Here is a 25126-nt window from a genome sequence, read left to right as displayed (position 1 = left end):
AGCACTAGTCGAGGAAGAGAGAATCCACTAACCAACAGGGCTGGGCGGCTGACAGCACTTCTGGGAGCAGCAAACCCACAGCTTCCTGGGGCTGAGCTGGGAGAGGTCACCTGGAGAGGGTCCAGAGCCACTCGGTGGGGCTGACACCTGCTTCCGCCCCTCGCCCGGGAAGGCAACGTGAGTGACGGCAGAGGAGGAAAAGGTCGTTGCCAAAGAACCTTTCAGGGTTCCTTCCTCAAAGTTATAATCAAGATAAAGATGCAGCCTACAGAGGTGGTAGAAATCTACCGTCACATCAAATCTCCCCAAGATAGCGTCTAGACACACGGCTCTTTGCACTGATACCTAGATATACTGAGCGGCTATCTAAGTATAATATCTAGTTACACAGATAGCCACACAAACCCAGATAACTAGTCTCAACACTGATACGGAGATAGGTAGTTATCTACACACCTAGATAAGCAGACAGGAACTAACTCAGGGCATCCAGTACAGGTCTCGAGATGGGCAGGACTAAACACAACAAGATGAGGATGCTAATAGGTTATTATCTCTCATTAAGCCCAAGGTGAATCGCCTCCTTTGGGGACTTCTTACTAAACCAGAGAAGGCAGAAAAAAACCACTGGAGTTGGCGAGTAACTTTCCATCTCCCAGCCACCAGGGCCCAACCACGACATCGGTAGCTAATTAAGAAGAGGGTGGGAGGGAGTCGTGATGAGGGTTCCCTGACTTTTCTCTGATTTAATGAGAAATTCGTATACTTCAGAAATATCTGCTTTTGAGATTGGACACAATTGAGACCATAGTTCACTGAGGCCAAGGAGTCCAAGAAATTTAGAGCTGGTTCGTTTCTCATAATTCCTATACGTCTATGGAAATAGGAAAGAAATACACACACATGCATTCATTCCTTTGACTAGAACTCTGGTATATTCTAAAATGAGGAGGTGCTTACTCTCCCCTGGTTCCCACTGGTCCTGGAGCTGCTGGCCTCCCCGGAAGGCCTTTCATATTTGGAAATCGGTACTGGCCCTTCCACCTCATCAGCCATGTGACTTGCTTCTCTGAGTCATAATTTCTTCAAGTAAAACGAAAATAAAGGCCATTTCCGCCCTGCTACCTCATGGGACTGTTGGAGGCTTAAATGTAATCAAGCAACATGAAAGTTCTTTGTAAACCATAAATGACAGCCCCAAAATCATTTTATGGGCTGTGCCGATGACTGGCTAACTCATAAACTCTAAGGCCCCGAAGCTTCCAGATTTTCATCGCAAACCGTCTTCTCTCCCCGGCACTTCCCCAAAGTGAAACCCGGCCTGGCGTTTCATTGATGATAAAATGTATATAAACCGCAGTCCGAGGGTCTGGGGGGAGACACGATCAATCCTAGTAAGACCCTGGTTCCACCAGCGCCCACCCTGCACGAGGGCCGTGCCAAGGGCGGGGACGCGCAGGCAGGGAGAGGAGGGTCACAGGCTTCCGGGAATCAGCTCACTCCCAGGACGCACAATAGGACTGGGTTGCGGGGGTCACCCTGGGAAGTTCTCCTGTGACTCAAAAAATCTAACCAGGAAAGCTTCCGCCCCAATTCCTAGGCGTTCCTAGGCAAGACAAGTTGGCCACCAGAATGGCCACGAGCGAAAACCTCTGCCTTTGGACTCCCGGACTTTACCAATGCCAGACTGGCAAAGAGACATTAAGTGAATCAGACAGAGCCAGAGATTAGGTCTGAGAGAGACTGAGAAAGAGAGAGAGAGACAGATGGAGAGAAAATTCTTTCTCTAGGATTAACATAAACCTCCAGGGTTATGACCTGTCAGCCAGAGTTGCTGCAGACAAAAAAAACTGAATTTTTTTTTTGACGTAAAGATGTTGCGAAATGGGAGGACCCCAAGTTGAAAGTTTAAAACCGACACAGCCCAGCCCATGCGGCCAGGTGACACTGATGGTGCTGCTAATACGCTACGGAAGGAGAAGGGCGCTCGTCCCCCTGGCGAGGATGACCGCCGTCCGCTCGCGGCAGTTCTCCCGCTTCGGACAAAGTCGTCAGGTGGCAGCTCTCCGACATTCCATCTCACGTGTTTTACACAGAGAATCCATCTAAAATTCACAGCACGGGTCAAGCCAAGGCCCTCTCTCTACCCCTCGGTCACTAAATCAGCCCTAAAGCCCTATGCAGTGCAGTACAATCTTATTTGCTTTTCTCTTTCGCTCTCTGGTTCACTTTTTTTTTTTTTTCTGCAGAAAGTTGAAAAACGCAAGGAAACATCAAAACATGACGGGTGACTCTTTCGGTTTTCCGAAGGGAAGACTGTTTTTCCCCTTAAAAACCCAGACCAGGCACATCTTGCTTCCAGCACATGCTGAGGGGCAGGGTCGTCCTGTTTGAAACCCTTCAGTCTCAGCAAGGCTGCTGAGTACTTTCCTACACTGGGGGTCCGTCCCCCTGCAGTGACTCTTCTGAGCCCCGTTAGCGGGCGATGCCATTGAGAAGGGGACCAGGGAAGAGGGACGCTGCGCACTGGGTATCAGCAGAGGGCGGCCGTTCGGGCGGGTCCCCGGGGAAACTTACATTGTGCAGTTTGTAGTACAGCCCGCAGGCGTTGCAGACGGGGTCTCCGTTGGCATTTCTTCTCCAGAGAGTCGTGGTTGTGGTTTGACAGTTTGCACAAGACGTACCTGCCCTTCTTGCTGCCGACTGGGGAGTGGGGAGAGAGGAGAGGGTAAAATCAAAACAAACGTTAAAGGGGTTTGCAGAGCTATCGAGACCAACTTTAAAAAAAAAAAATTATCATTGAAATCAAAACTAGCAAGTGGCCCACATGAAAGTACTAAAGATCCCCAAAAGCTGCCTCAAGAAGAAAAATACAGTTGATCCACCAGCAGAGGAGCGGATTGGACTGTGGTCCGGTGGTCCGAGGGTGGCCTGCTGTCCCCCGGGAAGAATTCGGGAGGAGCAGAAAGGTGCCGCCACCTCTCCGACACAAAGAGCCCCTCCCTCCCTCTCCAAGTTTGCCAGATGTTTAATTCTTGTAAGTCGCAATTTTGAAAGAACCAGACTGGTTTTGGTACCAGGCCCTCGGTGGCTTTCTTGGCCAGGCCCCCAGGAAGTCTCTTTCCAAGAGTCTCAGTCCTCAAGGAGGCCCCTTGCCATCACAACAGACTCAGAGCCAAGGAAGAGCAAACTCAAGCATCAGAAGCACTTTCTGGATCCCAAACAGAGAAAGAGAGGATGAGAAGGAGGACAGAGCAATAACAGAAGAAAACGTCTGTGTGGGTGTGTGGCCGGCACACGTAGGAGGCACCAAAGTGAACAAACATCCTACGTGAACCAGACCCCAGCCAGTCTGCCGCGGTCCTCACTGTGCACCGCCCACGACTTCAGATTCGGTGGCTCGTGGTGACCGCCATCTTCCTTCTCCTGGGGTGGCTTTTGGTGAACGAGACATACTGAGAAGAACAAGGAATCCTGCAAGTCAACAGGAACCCTGGCCCCGCTCCTACCTTCATCTCATTTCACCTTCTTGAAAGTAGGTATTTGCTATCTGATGTTCACCGAGCAGGATGGTTGCAGGTCAGATGTCAGCCCCAGCCTGAGTTTTAATTATTTGATGGTGTCACTGCTTTCATTTCCTTCAAGAGGGGGATGTTTCTTTTGCTTTTCAATGGACTTAAATGTATATGGGGATGGTTCCCTCTGTCCGTAAGTTTAAAAAAAAAAACTTAAGCTCAAAAATTTTGGAAAGAAAACAGATTTGGGTCACTTCTAACACACATCTCTCTCACCTCCTCACTCTCTGCCCCACAACATAAAAAGGAAAATTTCAACTGCAAAATTACTTCTGTCCCTGGACTCAAAAACATTATCAAAGGCAAGAGAAGGAGAAAGAATTCAGCTGGTCTTTATCTGTGATCAAGAAAATTCTGGCAAGTTTACAAAAGCACGGACCAGAAACTACAGGGACCATGCTCACTTTTCCATCAATATTTTATCCAGCAAGATTTCAGTGAAACACCCGAAACGGCCAGATATGAAAACCCAGTGGCAATTCTGAATTAACCAGGCTGGTTCCTTTCCCTTCAAAGCTGCTAAATTGTCCCACAGAGATGCTCCCCTTTCCTACAGGCTTAAATTGTACAGCTATGGCTTAAAAAAAAAAAAAACTAATTATTTTCTGTGCCCTGAGAAACTAAAATTGAACAACAGCCCTTATCCATCATCGTTGAGAAGGTCCTACTTTTGGGCTGTCGGTTTTGAAAATAATTCACTGCAGTCCAAGAGGGCTGCCCCTCACCCCACCTGCCTCTGGCCACCTGCCTTTATGAAATGTGACCATTTAAGACTTAACTGTTGCTCCTGGATCCTCCTGGGGAGAAGATGACATAGAAAATTGGTGCTGCAGGATTGTGACAATTAGATTATCATGGGATGATTATTATCAGCCTGGACTGTTTTTCCCTCTTTAAAAGAAATGCTCGGATAGAGCAGACTAATAGCCACTCAAGCACCAGGTTTCCCAGCCCAGCAGCTGCAAAGGGGTGGAACAAACCCATCATGCCAACCAGTAAAATAAAAGTTCTGAAGAACAAGGTTCCTGGTACGGCCCTTGGCAGCGTATTGACAGTAACGCAAATACTGCCAGGTTCAGGCTTCATGTGAATTTATATAGAAGTTCTACAAGCTGCACTGTTCGGTTCACCCACAGGAGACAACGTTCATTAATAAAGCAAGCTAGTCATGAGACATAGGAAAACCCTGCAACAGGAGGGAAAGAACTCGATAGGTCTTCCCACTCCTCTTTCCTGCGTGAGTTGACTCACAGTTAGATATGCATCTTATGGAAGAGAGGAAGAGATATGAGGGGCGGAGTGGTCTGCTGCACATCTGCAAATGTGCAAAAGCAGAAATAGCAAACTGGAGAGACAGAGCTGGGAAGAAGGGACAGGAAATATAGAAAAGAAGAAAAAGAAAGTTCTAGGTATTCAAAAGTCAAATATATCTAAGGGCTAAAAAAAAATACATATATATATATATATATATATATATATATATATATTTATCCTGAATGAGTCCCAAGTGTGAATTCTATGGAACTAAAAATATAAAACCACCCAAAACAGATGAGTAAGAAAGAGCTTAACGTGTGACAGCCAATGAACTCTAGAATTAAAAGCAACTCTACTCAGACTTGTAGAGATTTCTTATGAAAGGTGAATGAAGACAAAATTATATAAAATGCAAGTGGAGCCCTCCTGTGCAATCTACCCAGGCAGAAGACACCCCAAGAAAACACCACATGCACTCCCGCCCATCACCCAGACAACTACAGGATCTTAGACTTCTCTGTTCTCTCTTTCCTGCTTCACGTTTACCTTAAAAAAAAAAAAAAAAAAAAAAAAACCAAACAGCCCAATTATAATGGTATCATGACTTATTTTAACAAGAAGGTTTCTGTTGTTACTTTTCTTCCCTTTTTGTCTTTTCTTTTCTTTTTCTCTTTTTCCCCCCCTAAGGCCAGGTTTTGAGTGATTCAGAACATTCTTTTGTGGTGTGATCATATTCATTCTGTGCTAACACCTCCAGCCATTTTTTTTTCAAACAGTCTTGTTCTGATCCGTTCAAACATCTTGATGTTTAGGTTGGGGAAGCTGAGTTGTTGTGTATGAGTTATCTCCAGAGCTCAGATATCCGGCAGCTTTTTCCTAGGAAGTTAGCTTTGCACATGAGAGAAAGGGTGGGGGGGAGCCAAAGAGTACGGGGACGAGTCGGGGGAGGTTCTCGAAAGCTGGAGAAGTGGGCAGAGATCAGGAAGAGTAAAGCCTTGAGACCTAGGAGTGCCAAAAATTAAAGTCACATGGGCACGGCCATCCCTAGAAAGTTTTTCCTTCTTCCCAAGAGGGTGTGAAAGGTGTTGATTTGCATTAAAATCTGCTGGGGAAGACGAATATTCTTTAAAAAAGAATACAGAGAGTTTGGCAAAGCATAAATACAAAACAGAAACAGACTGATAGACATAGAATACAAACTTGTGGTTGCCAAGGGGGCGGGGGTGGGAAGGGACAGACTGGGATTTCAAAATGTAGAATAGATAAACAAGATTATACTGTATAGCACAGGGAAATATATACAAGATCTTGTGGTAGCTCACAGTGAAAAAAATGTGACAATGAAAATATATATGTTCATGTATAACTGAAAAATTGTGCTCTACACTGGAATTTGACACAACATTGTAAAATGATTATAAATCAATAAAAAAATGTTTAAAAAAAAAGAATACAGAGGGTTTGGGGTTTTCCCCCACTCCCATCTTACAATTTGATGGATGGTACTTTATCCATTGTTAATCTGCATGGGGAAACTCCGCCCCTCCCTCAGCTTGGTGAATGTCATCACCACAAAAAGCATTTTGATCTTTTGACTGTGGTTACCGTCCTCATTTGCCAAACCTGCTTTTATTTGTCTGTTATGTAGGCTTGCTGTTCGGCCTGGCCTGAGGTTCCAAAGACAAGTTTGCAAAGGAGCCTCTCCTGCTAGTTTTCCTTATAAACGCTTGCTAGTGCCCGGTTTTCTCAAGTATTCCTTGGCGGGGGGGGGGGGGGGGGATGTCAAGAGGGTTAAGAAGGGAAAAGAAGGGGGGCCACAGGAGGAAAGCATCACCTCACTGGCAGGATTTCGAAGGGAAAGTAAGACCAGACACTAGGGGAGACCAAGAGGCAGGAAGGAGCCACGCGATCTTCCCCACGGGAATCAACCTGTGGGGATTCCTCAACTCTTTAGACCAAGAAAGAAGAAAACCTCCATTAAATCCAATGTCTGCTGCTTGTGAAATGCAGTGAAGCGGCCCCATCCATCTTAAAGCGCTGGCCTGTGAGATGTCATCCCTGGTTCTAAGGCAGCCCTGAGACTGTCATCGCCTCCTAGGAGCCTGCTTGTACTATTTCAGGAACAAGTTCTGGATGGCACCTGGGACATTCCATCCCCGCACTAAATTCCTCCGCGAAACTGGGATTTATCAATCCACCTTAAATCAGCCAGCCGGGTCCTCTTAAAGCAATCACACTCTGTTAGCCAATACACTTACATAACCCAGAAGTCAGCACCCTTAAAAACTTGATAAGTGACTTAAGAACCATGGAGGGGAAGAGAGAAGAAAAAGAGAGAGAGAGAGAGCGTAATTTTCTGCATATCTAATTTGGGAAAAAGAAAACAAAGGTGGGAGGAAAAGACTGTCCCAAGCAAGCTGACACGATTTTGAGCTGCCCTGCCTATTTCCTGCAGAAAGCGCTCCTTCCTGAAGAGAGGAAATTAAAGACACTGAATGGACGGTGTTGGATCAGTGCTTCCCGAGGACAACTCACCAGCCTTCGCTTGGGCTTGATCAGGGGTCGGTTCTGCCCGTTCATCTTGTGGTAGAGCCCGCAGGCATTGCACAGATAGTGGCCGGTGCCATCTCGTCGCCACAGTGGGGTGGACGTCGCCCCGCAGTTCACACACTCCCTGCCTTCTAGAAACAAGATTGGACATCAGTCACTTACGGAGGGCAAGCACCCCGAGGAGCTGCAGCTGAGATCGGGAAGGAATGTTTTTGCTTTCTCTGTTTTTCCTCTCTTGGGGGAATTTTCCCACCCCAACTTCCCTTGAAGGTGCCTCCCGAGTTGAAAAGAGTTACTGTGTGGCCGGTTCAGGGCCTAACTCTTCCCCCAGCACGCCCAAGCAGAGCCCAAGGAGGAAGGCAAATTTCAACTTGACATCGTTCCCTGAGAAAATTCTGAGCCCTGGACGATGGCAAAATGAAACATTCCATTCATTTCCCGCAGAGAAAAACAGAGGTGATCCATGATCATCCCCACGTCTGCCTACACGGACTGATGAAATGATGAAGATCAGGATGGAGCAAAAGGAAAGCTTCATCAGTGGCTGGAGAGAGAAACAGATAGTAAATAGATGCCCAGATCGACCCATCGGCCAATTGATGTTTACAGCGAGGGCTTTAGGTTTCACTTCCAGGAAAACTGTTAAGTGTCCCAGGCTGGCAAGCAACAGAGGGAGGCCCAGCAGGACTCACTCATGCCCCATCACTTTTCTTCTCCCTAGAAGAGGCCCAGGTTTTCTGCAGTTTTCCAGCCACTGAGACCCCAGTCTGAAGGGTCTGAGGGGAACGCAGTGCAGTCTTTAAGGCTCGGAAGCTGGAGACGAGGAGGGAGGGAAAGGAAGGGAGGTGTTGGGAGGGGCCGAGTGAGGAGCAGACGGGGGGAGAGAGCAGTTTCGGAGGGGGAGGGAGGCCCTCGGGGTCGGCTCATTAACCGAGGCCTGCCTGCAGTTGCTCTTTTTCCAAAAAAACAAACAAACAAAATAAACAAAAAACCGGCCAGGCCGGGTTAGAGCAGCATTCACTCCAGGGGCTGAAGAGTGACCTAGACCCCACCTCCAGAGGGACCACTCCAGGAGGGAATCCCACAAAAAAAAAAAAAAAAAAGACCATGTTAGGACGCAGGGAGTCTGCTCAGAGTTCTTTACAACTCCTGCCGGAGGAGGAGGAGGAGGAGGATGGATGGAGCCCAGGAGAGCCTGCCCCACTCTTGGGGGACCTGATTCTCCTGGCGAGGGTGCACCAACCTCGCTGCCAACTGAGAGACACCCAGGAGGAGCCCCCACCCCTTGCAGGAGCCAGTGACCTCACTGGAGCAGGTCCCCCAAGAGGAGGAGTCTGGAAAAGGTTCCTGCTCTTTGAGGTGCCGGGAGGTGGGGGCTGGGGATGGCAGGGGAGAAAGAGAGTCCCTAATGGTGGTTTTGTTTTAAGAGATTAGTCAGCTAACCCCACACTACCAGGAGGATGGGGTGGGGGAAGAGAACGGGGCAGGATGCTCGGGAATCTTGACTCCCTACGAGGAAGACAAGGCCGGCTGGGGTTCTGGGACCTGCTCAGGGTCCAAGTACAAGGGGCGGAAGGGAATTTCCACCCCCAGCCTGTGCTTTGCTACGAGGATGGGCTCTGGGGAAGGAAACGGCTTTTGGAAATGAAGGTGGGTGTGGCCTCCTTTGACACTGAAGTCCTGCTGAGTAGTTTTTGTCCACTTGGCCTTTTCAAAAAAAGTTAAGGACTTAAGAGGTTTTCTTTTTTATTCCAAATTCCCCAAAGCTTCCTAAATTGGGGTCTACAGAAAGCCTTCCTAGAAGCCTTGCAATCATCTACCCAAAGCGTGGCCCCCGAGGGCCAGGAGCGCTGGCTAGACACCCAACAGTTTCTAGCAGGCTCTGGGCTGAATCACACCCAGACACCCTTCCTCGGGGGTCCAGCAGCCTTCGGGACGCGGCTGCGGGATGGGGGGGGCATGGAGGAAGGAGGCAGAGTGGGTAAGGAGGGGTGGCCGCGTGCGTAGCCGGGAGGCAAGCAGGCCCTCCAGCTCGGTGTCCCCAGTGGGGACATCCTGCCAGGACAGGGGCCTCAAGCTCCGAGCCATTTTGTCCCAGACCTTTGGGGAGGTTTCCTGGCCGGCCCCAGCAGTCTGGCTGGAGCCGCCCCGCTCCTGGGCACCTGGGCTGGGGGATCTCCCCGCCTGACGTGATCAGTCTGATTTCCTTTCCTTTGTCAGGCCGTGGGGAGGATGACAGCTTCCTTTTCAGAGGGACCTTGAAAGCCAGCAACGGTCGCCTCTTCTGCAAGGCTCTGCACACTAGAGCAATTTTCTGTCTTGATTCACTCGGCAAGTTCGTGATTGCCTCGCCTGGCTTTTTCTTATTTTTTTTTTTTTCTCTTCTCCTTGTTGCCTCCGGTCTGTGACTTCAGCAAACAACCAATTTTCCTAACTGTCTCCTGCTTTCTTTCTCCTCGCTCACTGCCTGGTGTGAGCTGCTCAGACAGACACCTCGCTCTAGGTGACAACCACAGAGCTGGGAGGCCTCTTAACATTCAACAGTCATTTTCAAGCAACCCCTTCGCCTCTGACTGAAATCCTGAAACCGGCCTGGACAGAAGGGGCAGGAGGCTGCCAAGAAAAAGGTGGAGACAGATACCCCCGGTGGAGAGGAGGTGGGGGAGCTAAGAAATCGCCCTCTACAGGGGAAAAAAAAAAAAAAAAAGAGGCTTTGTCTTTTGTTTGCAAAGATCTATCCCAGCGCTGACAGCCTGGGCGTTAAAAATGCAGTAGGTGCTCTAAACCACAGTTTCAACCGTTTTCCAAAATGCGACAACCCTCTTCTCTGCGCAACTCCTTCAGGCGATTGCCAAGAAGAGGTTAAAAAACAAAAAAAAAGTAACCACGAAAACCAAGAGAATCCCCTTCTCAGGAATTCCCACCAAGTCTACCCTCTCTCTACCACCTCAAAACTTCCCCTCTGAGCCCCACGCTCCTGGAAGTCCCAGGTCCCTGGCTGCCCAGGTGTGCTCTGCTTGGGTTCTCTGACTGTGAGAAAGGAATAAGGAGTGAAAAACCAAATTTAAATCCACTCCTCTCCTTTCCACCCCCCCCACACACACCCAAAAAAACAAAATAAAAAAGTAGGTCTGGAGGTGCTCCTGGTTCTGGTTTCGGGAAACCGCAGCTCTTGCCCCCACCCCTCCCCAAATGTGCTGAGTCTCAAGGGAAGAGACAGAAAAGACCGGCTAACCCGAAGGCAGAAGGTGTGCAGGACGGAGGGGGGAGAAATCAAACGCGGAAATGAGGGCAGAGAACCAGAGGCGCTTGGAAAAGTCACTCTGTCCCCTCCCCCCACGTAAACCACCACCCCAGCCTCAGATACCACGCTCTTCCCCCCCAAACTTTTAGCCCTACCAGAAAAGAGAACTTTTTTTTTTTCAAATCCCATCCCAACCTCAAAATGCTCAGGTTGGCTTTCATGGCAATCAGCCCTCAAGCCTTGATCAACCCTGCCTTTTCTGATCCGAGCTGTACCCCACTTCTCCGGGACCCTCCACTCCCCAGGCGGGCGTGGCCCCTCTCCTGAGCCTGATCTCCCTTCCTCTTGCTTTCTCTTCGGCTCCACCAGTCAGCCTACCTCCCTCTCCCTCTGCCGACTTTCATGTACTGAACATGCAGGTCTGAGTTTTTCTGTCAGCCTAACCGCATCCGGACTCTATTATAAAGTTCCTGGCTCGGGATAAACAATGCAACTGTCGCGTGCAGCAGTCTGAAAATAATTGGATTAGCTAAAACATATCAACTAAATAGAGACAGTCCGGCCCAGGCAGTCGGAGTGAATGTCACCCTGGAAAAAAAACCCTGGAAACTGATCTCATGGTCACTGGGTGCCCAGAGCCCGCCCTCGGAAATTTTCTAAACCCCGGTTTTGCAAGCTGTTTCAAGACTGCCTGTCTCATCCCTAAAAGACAAGTGATTTCCCCCCCATTCTGTATATAGAATCTCTATAGAGAGAGGGCTGGGGAAAGACAGGGGGATAGACCAGGACAGGGAACCCACCCTAAAGGAAACACGCCGATCTTCACAAAACTGTCTCGAAAACTACAGTGAAATCTCATTTCAGAGACTCCCCAACTCTCTGATCCAGCCACTTTGGTTAGAAACAAAATTGGGGGGTGAATTATTTTATTTTTAAACCAAAAAAAAATTTTTGTGTGTGGGTTTTGTCTTACTTATCACACCAAACTCTATGCCAAGAGAAAAAAACATATGCAGCTCTCTTTGAGATAGAGTGAGCTTTTCTGAGAGAGGACAGGCAAAGGAAGCAGACACACACCTGGGGAAACTTTCTCGGTCCCTCCTACCCACTGTGCCTTCAGAGCAGTCAGGGAATAGGACCTAAGATGCCTTCCTGCCCTGCCTGGGCTCCCAGCACTGGAAGATTCTGCAGGAATCCGGCCCTCTCCATTTCGGATTTTCATTGCACTGTTTGCCCAGGGCAGAGCCCACCTCTGTCTCCCAGAAGTCAGGATGGCAGCCCCCTTTTCTACGCAAAGAATTGGGGTGCTGCTTCTGCCAGGGTCCCGCCCCCGACGAAAAATATACACACACTTTATTTATACATGTCTGTGTCAAGGGCCATTCCCTCTTGACTGGGTGACCCACTCTGAGCTAAGCAGAGAGGCGCAGTCAGGACGCAGAGGCCGGGGGGTCGCAGGAGGGACCTGTGTTTGTTTGGGTTTCAGGAGGTTTCGTTTTAGCATTAAACACTAAAGATTTATCCCCTCGCCTTCCATGTGGTCTTGGAAACTGACTAAAGGTTACCGCCAACACCCAGAAGTCCCCTGGCCGGGACAGGCCGGGGGTTTGTTTTTGTTTGTCTTTTTCCTTTCCCAGCTCTTGGGAAGGTGGAGGGGGGTGTGTGCTTGAAAATCAGCTCCCATTTGCCCTCTGCTCTGAAGACTGGAAGAAGGTGAGACACACCTCACTCTTTCCGCACCAGAAAAATGGGCAGAAATCAAATCTCCGAGGGGTCTGGAACACCACCAGCCCCGGGGAGGGGCGGGACTGCGCGTTTAGGTCCCTGCCCGGGATTTCGGAGCAAGGGGTGGGGGAGGGGAAAGGTCTCCGGGGGAGAGAAGGCGCCTACCTGTGCTGGATCTCGCTTTGGGCCTCGACTTGCATCCGAAGCCGGTGGGGGAGCCCCCCAGCAGGCTGCTGGGCGGGAAGAGTCCGGAGCTGTACTCGGGGACGTAGGGCGGGTAAGTGGTGATGGGGTGGTGGGCCGACGCCGCCGCCCCGCCCAGGGCGGTCATGCCGCCGCGGGAGTGCGCCGACTCCAGCTTCATGCTGTCGGGCAGCGGCACCTGGTACTTGATGCACTCCTTCTCGTCCTGGCGGGCCGAGCCGGCCGAGCCCGGGGTGGACAGCGACGGGTCCGGGGAGACGTCCTTCGGCGGGGTGGGCGGGAAGGTGAAGAGGTGCGGGCTGGAGTGGCCCGCAGACAGGGAGGAGGACGAGGCCGGCGGGTAGACCGACAGGGGCCCCGGGGAGCCATGGTGGATGGACGTCTTGGAGAAGGGGCCGAGGTTCCAGGGCGAGGCGGTGTGGTGGCTGCCCAGGGCCTTGCCGCCGTCCAGCCAGGGCAGGGATCCGTGCAGCAGAGGCGGACGGCACACCTGGCTCCCTGCGAGGAAAGGGGGAGGGGGCAGGAGAGAGACAGGCGGGTGAGAGCAGCTCCAACGCCCCTCTGACATCTGGGGAGCCTCACCCCCACCCCAGCCTCCCGGCAGGACAGTCCCAACATCCACCGGACCAGGGCACAGGCCCACTGTCCCTCCTCTGGGCGCCCTCGGCCAGCAAAAGCACCCTTCACCCCTGCCTCCCACACAAATGTCCCACCAAATCCAGGGAATTAAGGGCCTGTGTCTGACACCCAAGAGGTGCTGCCATGGCGTGGAGATGGCCCCTGACTTCTTTGGCCTCTCCAGATACACTTTCTAAATCACAGCCCCGAGGTCCCTCTCTAGAACCTGACTTGATTGATTGGTTCCCTCCAATGGCTCAGAGGCCCCCATCCCAGACCTAATCCCAGGCAGCCTGATAAGAGAGTGGGCCTTGAATGATGGGGCCTGAAGGGGTGAGCCTGGCCGCACAACCGCTTAAAACCAGGAAAATACGCAGAGCCTGGAGAGAGGCCCAGCAGAGGTACCCACTCCCCAGGCCCCGTGCAGACAGGAGAGGGCTTGGAGAGGGAAGAGGAGGGCATTTTACATGGAAGTAGCCCTCTTTCAGCACTGGTTCCTAATTGGCAAGGCCTGAAATGGGATTTGCAGGGAAATTCATTGCTCAGGCTGTCGGAGAAAGTTTCCAAGGCTAGACCCTGGGGTGACAGTTTTGTCTGCCTTTCTCACCCTCCCAAATCCTACTGGAAACAAAACAAAACAAAACAAAACAGGCCCATTTGCACCCCCCAGCTGTGATTCCACTAGCGCAGTATGTGAATTTTCACCTGAGCCCCGAGACACAAAATTCCAGTGTCTGCATCTACTTCACTCTCACACACGGAGTAAATTTCACCTTCATTGTAAATACAGAGTTTTCACGTAGTCGTGGACGAGTCCAGACGCCCTGAGAAGGGTGCAGTTTAAACTGCAAGTGCACATGCCCACACTTAATGATCTTTTAATCCGGTCCCTGCCTCAGCATTTGACATTCTATTTAATCATTAAGAACAATACTGAAACTAAAATCTTAAGAGAGAGGAAGGGGAGGGGAGTTGAGGTGAAAGGAGAGTTCTCTGAACGCCAAGGGTCAAGATTCACATTATGCAGGAAGTAGTATAGTAAATAATACCAAGGCTGCAACACCGCATTTCCACTTAACTGCTGATCTACACAGAACAAGGGCAAAGAGCGCCCCATCCGCAGAAACAATGGTTTTTAACCTGGTGACAGCAGGGCGGAGGACGCCTGCTGCCGGAGGGGCTCTGCCATCGGGCCCAAGCCCGGGATCTAAGGAGGGGAACTGGGTAGATAGACCACAACTTCACATTTCCTCTGCCTGCCGTGTCGCTCCCGTTTCTTCTTTGGGGACACACAGCTGGAAAGCGTTAGAGCTTTTTCCCCCTCAGCTATACGGGGCAGCCAGGTTTCTCTCTAACATTTCAGAACTCTCCTAAACTTCTTAAGGTGAAAGAGAAAGTTAGAAGACAAGACAAGCACCCAGGCATCGCTCCCCCCATAAAAAGAAACCCTGGTGGATCCTAAACCATTTCTCGGAGCTTCCTGGGGCTGCTGTAGGCCGGAGGAGAGCGCGAAGCTAGACTTATGGGGAGCAGGCAAGGAGGTAACCACAAAGCATAGACGCAAGAAAATTCTGTGCAGCCGGGAATCTAGGAAACCCCAAATGTCTCAAACTTAAGACGGTTGTCTTTCTACCAAAACCCCATCAAGCAACAGACTTCCCTTCCTCAGAGCCAAGAGGCAGGAGATTCGCCTAGGAACCAAATGCATCAGCTTAGGGGAAAGATCAAAAAACAAGGATGGGAATAAATACGTTTCTCGGGCCTTTCTGGAAATGTGCCGGATTTGAAATGTACCGAAGCACGCTGGCTGAAGCCCCCGAGAGAGAGCTACGGGATAACTGGGGAAGTGAAGCTCCTAGAAAGAACCAAGCCCGAGCCAGGTTTGGACGGCGGCCGGATGCCTGACCCGGGGAGCGCTGGCCGGAGGAGGCAGAGGCTCGGCTCCCCGCGCCCGGGACCTCCGAGGTCCCCGAACCTGCAGCCGCGCGGGGAGCGACGCCTGCAGCGCCGCTCCCGCCAGGTGAGCTCCAGGCCCCAGAGACAGCAGCCGCGGAGAAATGCCTGCTGCGACTGTTTTTAAAAACACACTCTCGCGACGATCGAGACGCCTTCCTCGCCCATTTCCGGGCCCCAACTTTTTTTTTTTTTTAATGTATAAGTAACGGCACTTGGGGGCTTTGGCTGGGTCTCCCCATCCCCCTGGTCCCTCCCTGCCTCCCCGACCCGGGAAAGCGGGAAAGGCTGGGCGGGGGTCCCCGCACCCGGGGCGGACTCACCGTGGTGGGTCGGAGGGTACCTCTGCACGGTGGCCCTCACCGAGTTTCCGTAGTAGGACGGGACGTGGTTGGCTTGACCGTCGATGTTAAAAAGTACATCCACCTCCTCGGGCAAGGGGTACTGCGCCGGGTCCATGTAGGAGTGGCCGAGGCCCGGGTGGTGCGTGTCCGGGTGCTGCCCATTGAGGACCGCGGGGTGGTGGTGGCTCACCCAGCGCGGCTGGTCCGCCGTCACCTCCATGGCCCCGGCTGCGCTCGCGCCCTCTCGCCGGGCCCGGAACCCGCGCGCGGAGAGGGAGGGCGGTCGGGCTGGGAGGTAGGGGGAACTCCGAGGCTCTGCAGGTGCTCCTGCCGTCAGAGAGGCGGTGGTCGTTTAAAGATTTTTCAGTGGGGGAATGGGAACGCTGGGAAGGAAAGGTGAGCTAATGAGATTTTTCTTAAAAAAAAAAAATAGGGGTAGTTGAGCAAAGAGAAGAAGAGGAAGAAAAATGAAATTCCAAAAATTAGGGACGGAGGATAAAAGAGGACCAAATTGTAAAAGGGGGGCGAGGACTGGCTGGAATTCTGCAAGTAAGGCTCCTCTGCACTTGGGGCTCCTCGGCAGCTCCAAGACTGAGATTCTCCTGGGTCACCTGCAAAAGAGAGAAGGGGAGACAGGATGAGGTCCTAAGTACTTAGCACCTGAGCCTATGAAGTGGCACCACCTCCCCTCCAGCCGCCCGGCCCCGCGCCCGCGCCCCCGGGACACGCACACACGCGCGTACATGCGCACATCTCCTCCTGAGCTAGGAAAATCCGGACGCAGCCGGGGAGGGAGGATTCCCGAGTACATCCCGAGCAGCCTGGCTCTCCCGGGCGCTCGGGACTGACTGAGCGGTTCCAACTTGGACGACAACTCCCTCCCTCCGGGGACACAGGTCCCAGGACCTACTTTCCAGCCTCTGGAAACTCTCCAAAAGAGGAGGGTTGAGCTTTCAATGTTTTAAAGTCTTCCCAAATGAAAAGAGAAAACAAATCAAACTTTAAAAAAAAAGAGTGGCCAGTACCAACCTGGGTAGCGAGGAGCAAAGAGGAGGAGGAGGCGTGTGACCTGGGAGAGCAGAAACTGCTCGGTCAGATTGCGTGGCTCGCTCTGTCTCGCGCTCACTCCGTCTCTCTCTCTCTCTCTTTTCCTCTCTCTCTCTCTCTCTCTCTCTCTCTGTCTCCCTCTCTCAGTATTTTTTTTTTTACAGGGAATGCATTCTTTCTGAAAGTATCAAGACGGCGCCAGGCAGCTCAGTGTTCGCAGACAGCTGTGGCGCGACGGAACTTAAGGAGGTTCTAGTGTCATCCGCGCCGACGGGGGAGGAGCCTGGCGCTGGCGAGGAGGGGACAGGATCACCAGCACAAGGAAACTGCAACCCAAACCGGCTCAGGACTTCACCGCAACCCCCCACCCCGCACCCCCGCCTCTCCTCCCGCCCCTCCACTGACCGGAAAGGGGCGCCGCGGAGGGCGGCCCGGGCGGAGGGGCCGCAGGGTGGGTGGGTAAGGCGCGCCAGGGTTTGGGGCGGAGGGGGCGGGCTGGAGGGAATTCGCGCTCTGGCCCTTTAAATGTGGCTCCCGCTCCTGCCAATTCATTCCGGCTCGCTGGATTATTCCGTGCCGGGGAAACCGGCCTGCCCCATTCATAAAGTTTATTTCTACAGGCGGCCTTTCTTTTTCAGACTTTTTAAACGAGCATTTTTTTGTGTTCAGTCCAGGGTAGTTTACTGATGTGGGATCTCTGTGCAAGCAAAAGTGATCAGAAGGGGAAAAACTGTAATGTCAAAGTACTTGGAGATGTGCCTCTCCCGAGAATTGCCTAAGAGATTGAGGAATTGGGGGGAAAAAAAGTGCCTTTGATTGACATGTCCGCGTTACTTTGGTGGTCGTGGATAAGATTCGCCCAGCCTCCTGCGTTAACAAGCTTCTCGAATGAATGTTTCAGCTGTTGCAGCTGTCCATTCCAGACCTAGTATTTGTAATCGATGTGTGCTTTTGACTTGAGTGACAACAGTGATGGATAAAAAGGAGAGGAGCGAGAGAGTCTCAACACCCCAAGCACGATAAGAGTGTTTGGAGAGAAAGCACTCGGGTCTTCACTCGGGTCTTCACTCCAGTTACCCAACTTTTTCCCTTCTCCCCTCCCGGGGCCCCACTTACTCAGCTCTCGGCGTTTTTCCCCAGTTCCCTCTTCCGACCCCCACCCCGGCCGCCGGGCAGGACAGCGGCGACCTCCTCCGGGCCCCGCAGCTCGCAGGACTCGCTGGGTCCAGCCCTGCAGCCCCAGGGGGAGGGAGCGAGGATCCAAGTTGCCAAGGCGAGGGGGCGGGGCGCACGGGGTGGGGCCGGGAAAAGGCCAATCAGCGAGCGAAGCTGCGGCCGCGCCGCGATTGGCCGGCCCCAAGGGCTCCAACCTCCCCGGCCTCTCTCGGTGCTTTGAGCCACTGCATCCCCTAGCGGCGCTCAGGCTCCTGCAGCCGCCCAGCCCCAAAACGCAGCCCGAGTGAGCAAGGGTCAGGCGGGAAGAGAAGGCTCAGGTTCCACCCGCGGCTCACCCTAGGGCAGTATGTGCGAGGAGAGCCCGTGAGTTCTCCCGCAGGCTTTCCCGCGGACGGTACTAAGAGCTCGATTTGGGGTTTGAGTTGAATTGAAGACGTTATCCCTCTTCGCTTCTCTATCCCATTAAATTCCCTACAAATACAAAAAAAAAAAAAAAGACAGATACCTTCCCTAGAAGTAAGTTCTGGAGGATTCCTTTCATGCAGTGAAGGAAAAGCTCAATATTCAGGCTTAATTTGGTGTGTGCTGATGGCCTATTTTAATATGCAGTCCTTGTAGAAAGACTAATACACTGTATTTGGGGGAAGTAGTGGGAAAGCGTGGGTCCTCCCGACTTGGAATTGGAGCTTCTCTTGACTCTCCGTCTTCTTAAATCTGACGACTGTTAGAAATCAGGGTTGAGTGTCTAGGTAGGGAACGGGAAGAAAATCCCTGAATTACCGCCCCCCCAAGTTTCTCCTGAGCCCACTTAGTCCCCGTTTATTAGGGCGGCCCAGTAAAAGAGCATCGATTTTCCTTCATTCTGACCATGTCTCTCTAGGGCCAGTCAAGCTGCCAGCCTCTCCTCCTGCTCACGGCGCTCTCCAAACCTTTTTTAATTATTTAGTTTCTAACATTCACCGGAAACCGACTCCATAAACAAGAACAGGCGAACGAATACACATTTTTGCTAAAAGTCCCGAGATTAAGATTAAGGATGGCAGCAGAGGCGGAAAAAAAAAAAGTGAAAAGCGCTTCTTCGCCCGTCAGTCCAGGACCAGGAGGCGTGAGCCGTTCAAAGCTACGCGGAAAATCCCAAACGTAGCTCTTTGGTTTTCTACGCCGAGACTTGGAAGCCTAGGAAATAAAAGGGAGCCATCCTCGGAGAGAGAAGCTGCTGACGCCAGGAGTTGAGAATGTTAACGTGTGAGAGACTAAGACCCATTTTAAAAGACAAAGAAAATTTCTATGAGGAGGCCTTCCGGTGTAGCGGCTTCTCTCCGATAACGCACAGAACTTGGAGGGGAGGCGTTATTCATTTTAATTAAATCACTAGCACCAAGGCGGGCCACACTGTGCAGGAGAGCCATCCCCCACCCTTGGAAAAATAAAAGATTTGGAAGGCCCCTCTTGGTCTGGGTGGTTTGAGACTGGCAGAGAGGGGTGAGGGGCTGCAGCTGGATGCCCGGTGTAATGGAGCCAGCCTGTAGGGGGTATTTAACATTTAATTCCCAGCCGGTCCGCCCCTGTTCCCGGACTGACAGTGGGTAATTGGGAAAGAGGACGTTGCTCTTTTGATGGCCCGCGCCGGCCAGTCTCGCCGACGCCACACTGGGTTTGACGTCACGGGCCCAGCCCCAGAGCCAGAAGCACAGAGCAGGGGGGAGGGAAAAAGAGGGGAGGGGGATACCAGGGAGGGAGGGCCGAGGTCGGCCCCAGGACCCAAGGGGAAGGAAGGGGGAAGGGAGCCAGGCCAGGGAGAGGCTGCGGCGCGTGGCCTGAGGCGGAGAGCCGGGCTGCGGGGGTCTGGGCCAGGCCAGGCGCCGGCCTGACCCGCCTTGCCGGCAAATGCAGGCCGGGCTTTCTCCTCCGAGGGCGGGCGGGGGAGGGGTGGGGGCTCGAGGCCCGGTGAAGGGGGGACAAAGGTGGTCCTGATTCCCCCTCTGCCTTAGCCCGCAAAGCTAATTCTGGCCTCCTGCGGAGACACCTCTGCGGCCTCCTGCAGACCTGAAGGCCCCCTGCCTAGGACCCCGGCCCGGTCCAGGTCTAGTGAGTCCCCACTCCTCCCCAGGAGCGGCCGGCGGAGCTCCGCTGGAGGAAGCGAGACGGAGACCTAGGAGGATGCTGCCGCTGCCGCCGCAGCCGCCGCCGCCGCCGCCGCCGCCGCCGCTGCAGGGCCCCGGGCTCCCGCAGGGCGCGAGGCCTCCCTCACCAGGGTAAGGGGCTGGCCAATGTCTGGATGCCTGGGACCCTGGGGGCAAACATCCCGGAGCCGAGCAGGCGACAGCGCAGCCACCGCCCTTCCCCACCCCCACTCCACCCCCCACCGGAGCCGGGTCCTGAGGCCGAGTGTGGGGCGGCGGGAGCCGGTTGGCCTATCTGAAACGCCAGGCCTCGAGGCGGCTGCTTCAGGCGTCAAGTTGAGCGGGCTGTGTGTGCCCTCTTGGGGAAAGGGTAAGAAATGGAGCCTTACTTTCTCTCCCGGTTTGGGGTAAGCTGCGACCCACACACACACCCCCAAACACATGCCCCCCTGTTAAGGTCCCTCCCACCCGCCCTCCCGGGAGCTCAGAGACTCTCCTCAGATGAACGTGGGGAACCCAGTCCCGCAAAGGAACCGGAGCCCGCTGCGCAGAGGGGAGGAGCGTGCCCCTAGAGATCGAAGATCCACGAGGCCAGCGTCACCCACCCGAGCCTGGGGACGGGCGCGTCCAGGCGAGCTCCGCGGGGCCGAGGTGCCGGGAGAAGCGGCCCCGGGCGCCCGCGCGCTGCCCTCCGAGGGTAACCAGAAAAGCCGAGCCTCGGGTCGAAGTCATAAAGTTACTAATCCCGCGCAGGGGGAGTGAGCGTGCCTCGGGCCGCCTGGGGCGGTCATTTGAGCGTGTTTACTTAAGGACTTTGCAAGCGGAGCGCGCGCGAAATAGTCGGATTTCCAGCGAGGCAGCAAATATTTGCAGGCGGGAGAAAGAAGCGGAGCCGGGCCGCGCCGCCGCGTCCCTCCCCCCGGAGCCGCGGCGCCGGCCTGGGCGGACCCGGCCGCGCCGTTAAAGACAGAAATGAAGCCGGGAACCTGCGGGGCTGGGGGCGGGGAGGGCGCAGAGCCACAGCAAAGGCCAGAAACTGGAGCGCGGCCCCGAGGCCCTGGCGAGCTGGGGCTGGGGGAGGAGAAGTCCCTTCCCATTCCAGCTCGATCAATCTTCCTTGGCTGCGATCGGTCAATAAAAATGGTGTGAATCGGCCGCGGTCGCCGTGCGTCTGGGGAGGAAGTGGAGGCCAGAGGTGCCGAGGCCGGCGCCGGCGCCCCGCACAAGCCCGGTTCGCGCCCGTGGCGGTCTGCAAGCCTCAGGCCGGCGGCCAGTTCGTCGCCGGGAGCCGAACGCGGCCCGGCGGGGCCTTTAATTGGGTGTCTCCATTTTTATAGTGGCCATTGTTGGAGCAATTAGCGAGAGACAATAAGCGCCAAGAGGCGTTTAATTCGATTCTGTGCGCCGGCTGCGGCCAGGACCAGGGCTCTCTGGAAAAAGTGGCTGGCCCAGGAGGGACGCTCTGGTTCAGTGCCGGCGCCCTTGCCGGTTTTGTCTTGGGTTTGGGAGTTCTCAAGGGGCAAGTTGAAAGCCGAGTGAGAGCAACCAGGTCCTGGTCCTGGTCCTGGACTGGGGAAACCCGTCTTGGGCCTCGTTAGCCCTGCGGGGCGTCCCCGGAACCTCCGCGCCTGCGGGCGGCACGCGTCCGAGCTGTTGCCACCGCGAGGTCCCTGTTAAAGGGAGAAAAGCAGAGAGGACAGGGACGTGGAAACCGGCTTCCTTCCTCCTTCGCCCTGGGTCCCCCACCTCGATCGCCCGAACTGCGTTCCAATTTCCTTCCCCATTGGGGGAGGAGGGGCAAACGAGATAACCCCCTTCTGGCGCGTACCACACCTCCCTCTCCACTCAGCCAGCCTCCCTACCCCCTCCTCTGCCTGGGCCCTCGGATTAGGTTACCGTGGCCGGGCGAGGATTTTTACTGGATACGAGAATAGCACAGGTAAAGCTGTATAAACAGCTCGCCGGCTGCCGGGCGGGAGGGTTACGCCGGGGACACGGCCCAAGGCGCCACCGCCAGGCCCCGGCAGCGCGAGCGAAACGGCGGGGGAGCCCTCTCGGGCGCGGCACCCCGGGACAGCGCAGGTTAAACACATATTATATTGTATTATATCTCCGTAGTTCCCACCCAAGAGTCCTTCTTTCCCGTATGAGCTGAAATGCAGGAGGTGGAGAGCGAACTCAAAAAAGGTGATGGGAAAGAAGGAGGCAGTGAGCAGTGCTGACTGTTCAAACGAAATATAAGCGAGCAGGGAACTGGTCGGGGGAGGAGGGCGGACGCAGAATAAAGAGGACTTCAAAATTCACTGGCAAAGGAAAGATGCTAGAGGTGGGAACGGCAAGGGGGAAACCCGAAGGAACTCAGGCGAAAAGCGCTCCCCGCACGCGCACCGCTCTTCCCGGTTCCCACCCACCCAGGCCTAGGGTCAACCTGCCCTGGAAAATAAACTGAGGCAGCGCTTTGGGGGTGGTATGTGGTTTGATTTACTTTTTTTTTCTTTTTTTGCTTATTCATCTATCACCGTTTAAAACTCGGAAGGAAACCCGCCCGGGCCAGGAGGAGCGGCGAAAGATGTCGGAGGGGAGACGCGCTCCGAAATCACCCCCTCCCAACCCGCCCCCACCGACAGGCTGGGCCCTCCAGCTTCGAGGGATCCTGGCCCTCCCTCGGCTGCTCCCCTCTTCTTCCCGTAGAGAAAAACCCTGATCGTAGCGAGATAAAAATTGGGTAGGTAGGGGTGTAGCGGAAAGTGGGAGGGGAGAGGGAGAGGACAGGGGATTTCTGTTTTCGAGTTTAACAATGCACTTGTCAGAGGGGTTGGCCATGGGGGAGCCCCGGGGTTGGGGAGGAGAGAAAGATTTCCCCTTGGGGGTGAGTCGAATGGAATGCGAGTCACCCAGGAGGAAGGGGGCACCTCCGAGCTCTCCCTCCTTCCTGGGTTTGGGGGTTTGGGGGACAGGTGGGAGCCACAAGAGAGAGGAGGGGACGGAGGTGCTCCAGCGGTCGGCGCGGCGTCTCCGCGGCCACAGGCCGCCTGTCCAGCCCCAGCGGCACCACTGACTTAGGAAGCGACCGCCGGCCCCTAGACCCAGGCTCAGGTCCCAGGGGTCCTCAGGCCTCACTGCTGAAGCCTCCGGGACTCCCAGGGAGGAGAGCGGCCACCGCAGGCAGGAGAGGGGTCAGTCGTGCGGGATTCACCCACGTGAAATCGAGGCCCTCGCATTTTTCGGGCGAGGAGGGCTGCATGCGGGGCACCCGCTCCAGTGTCTCCCAGCCCCCTGGCGACCGAGGTTTATCGCCCGCAGGCTCGCGGCTACCCATCTCCAGAGCCCCTGCCTGGCCCCAGCCCCGAGCCCCAGCGCTCACCGGCGCACTCTCCTCCCGCCACTTCATTTCGGCATTTCAGGGGCAGGAGGGCGGGCTTTCTCTTAAGGCTTTTGTATTTTTACTTCTCTAGATTAGCCTGGGTGTGATTGTTGCTGGAAAGCCGACTGAGCTTCGAGGGCAGGGGACTTCACAACAGGGAGAGGGAAATGGGAGAAGGTAATTCCGTCCAGATCAGGAGACAAGTAGAAGCGAGCTTCTGAAAGTATGAATTAATTGTTCGTGTCTTCCCTTGGACAGGGTGGAGATCGCACAGTAAAATCTGGATCTGCTCATCCTTCACCCTTCCCGCCATCTGGGATTGCACCCCGCCGTCTCTCCCCGCCAGGCCCTGGCTCGCGCTCAGCCCTCCGCTGCCTGCCACCTCGCGGACCCCAAGCAATTTGTTACATAAAACAGAACAGCCGCCACCCACGTGTGCCTGCAGACCCGCAGCGACGGACACCCAGGAGACCTCCGCTCACGCGCCTTGGGCAACGTGTTTTTCTGGTCCAACCACCGCACACACACTCCCACCACCACCACCTCTAGTCCCCGCTGCCCAGCGGCCAGAAGTGAAAAGTGGGGTACGGACTCTAGATCTGGGGCTTTCTTGGCCCACCCGCTGCGGTTGGTAAACCGCTCTCCAATTACTCTCGCCATTAAGAAAAAGAGACGATCAGAAATATTTGGTCCGTGCACAATGACGTACCACGAAAGGAATGCACTTTTATGTGTGAAAGGGCTTGGACGCGGAGACCACACCTGAGCACAGTCCAGAAATGGTTAGAATAACCAGCTGCCAGAGAACACTGGGCCTTTGGACTCTGTCTCCACAGTCTTGTCAGGATCCCTAATTCTCTGACACCTCCCGCGGTTTTCGGCACAAATTGCCTTAACTTCCAGAAGAGTGGTTTTCATCCACCCGGCTCCCACGTACCGCCCCCCTCCCCAGGCCGTTCTGGGTGGCCCTGTGCTCCTCGGCATCCCGCAGAGATGCTCCACCAATGTGGGCCCAGGGCCCCCACTCTCCTCCTTTCACTGCACCCCCAACTCACCCCCGTCTCCTATATCGTTTGCAAAAATGCAGGATGGAAATATCAAATAAAGCAAAATGCAGCTTCCCCAGTCTCCTGGCTTTTGGCGGGAAAAACCACCTCCAGCCCTGATTCCCTGGGACTGATGGAGGTATCTTGTGTAGAATGGAGGGTGGGCCTGTAGGGTGTGGGGCTTCTGTAGGGAGGCCACTCACCCTGATCCTCAGACGCCGGCTGGCTTCTCCAGCCAGGAACCTTAGGAAGCTGGGAGCTGGGCCTCCCGGAATCAATATGGGAGCCCCTAAGACCCTGCACCCACCTGGGTCCTAGTGTGCATGACCTGGACCCCATACCCCAACCCAGATTCCAATGGGCAAAAAACAACTCCTTTCCTCAGAATCACACATTTGAAAGGTTTAATGGTAAGCCGCTTCCCACGGCCCGGCCATTGGGCCCTGCAAGCATCTCACACCCAGACTACCTGCCTGGCTGGGACCCCCGGCCCCCTGCCACAAGATCAACAGCCCCCACACACCTTTCCTGCCCCAACCACTAAGGGATGGAAGGGCTGCAAATGCTACTTTATTGTCATTTGTCCCTTTAAAGTTCTTCATCTCCACCCACAACCCCAGTGCCTTGGTGAATGTGGGTGACGGGGAAGAGAAAAGGACAGGGAAACTGGGAACCAAGCAGAGGGGAGACCCTGTGGGTTAGACTCCTTTCCATCCCCTGCCCTGGACGGAATCACCCGTGTCCTCTTCCTCAAGCACCCTGGGGTATCTGAGAGGAAGGAAAGGTGGGTAAAAGCCACTCTACTGCTCAGATTCACTCAACTTCCCTTGCATTTTAACATTATCTGTCTTTGTTAGGAACTGCCTCTGATTGAGTGACTTCTTGGAGATCTGTTGGTTC

The 25126-nt window shown here is 54.1% G+C and overlaps 1 protein-coding gene and 1 long non-coding RNA gene across 8 annotated transcripts in view; one reads left to right on the top strand and one right to left on the bottom strand.

Moving 5' to 3' along the window:
* The window catches only part of GATA3 (GATA binding protein 3), a 29375-nt gene that overhangs the window by 3409 nt on the left and 840 nt on the right, over window positions 1–25126 (bottom strand). Inside the window, exons 1-5 of one of the 5 annotated variants that reach the window (XM_032473588.1) lie at window positions 17634–17766; window positions 15450–16081; window positions 12517–13053; window positions 7368–7513; window positions 2578–2703 (exon numbers count right to left, since the gene is read on the bottom strand). In XM_032473588.1, the coding sequence (XP_032329479.1) occupies window positions 2578–2703; window positions 7368–7513; window positions 12517–13053; window positions 15450–15690 (1050 nt within the window). In that variant the 5' untranslated portion in view covers window positions 15691–16081; window positions 17634–17766. Of the gene's footprint in view, window positions 1–2577; window positions 2704–7367; window positions 7514–12516; window positions 13054–15449; window positions 16082–16213; window positions 16326–16499; window positions 16864–17633; window positions 17767–25126 lie in introns of those variants that run through there. The other 4 variants (XM_032473592.1, XM_032473587.1, XM_032473590.1 and 1 more) reach the window with 4 other exon arrangements.
* Window positions 20282–24300, top strand: LOC116661453. Of its 3 annotated transcripts, none has more exons than XR_004317313.1 (3): window positions 20282–21898; window positions 22353–22541; window positions 23439–24300. It is a non-coding gene; the product is annotated as an uncharacterized LOC116661453 (long non-coding RNA). The 3 variants fall into 3 exon arrangements; XR_004317312.1 differs by having other exon boundaries at window positions 20283–22003; XR_004317311.1 differs by having other exon boundaries at window positions 20284–22541.

The sequence above is a fragment of the Camelus ferus genome, chromosome 35 (genome assembly GCF_009834535.1).
Source record: "Camelus ferus isolate YT-003-E chromosome 35, BCGSAC_Cfer_1.0, whole genome shotgun sequence".
Taxonomy (NCBI): domain Eukaryota; kingdom Metazoa; phylum Chordata; class Mammalia; order Artiodactyla; family Camelidae; genus Camelus; species Camelus ferus.
This window is presented reverse-complemented; position numbering and strand designations above follow the sequence as displayed.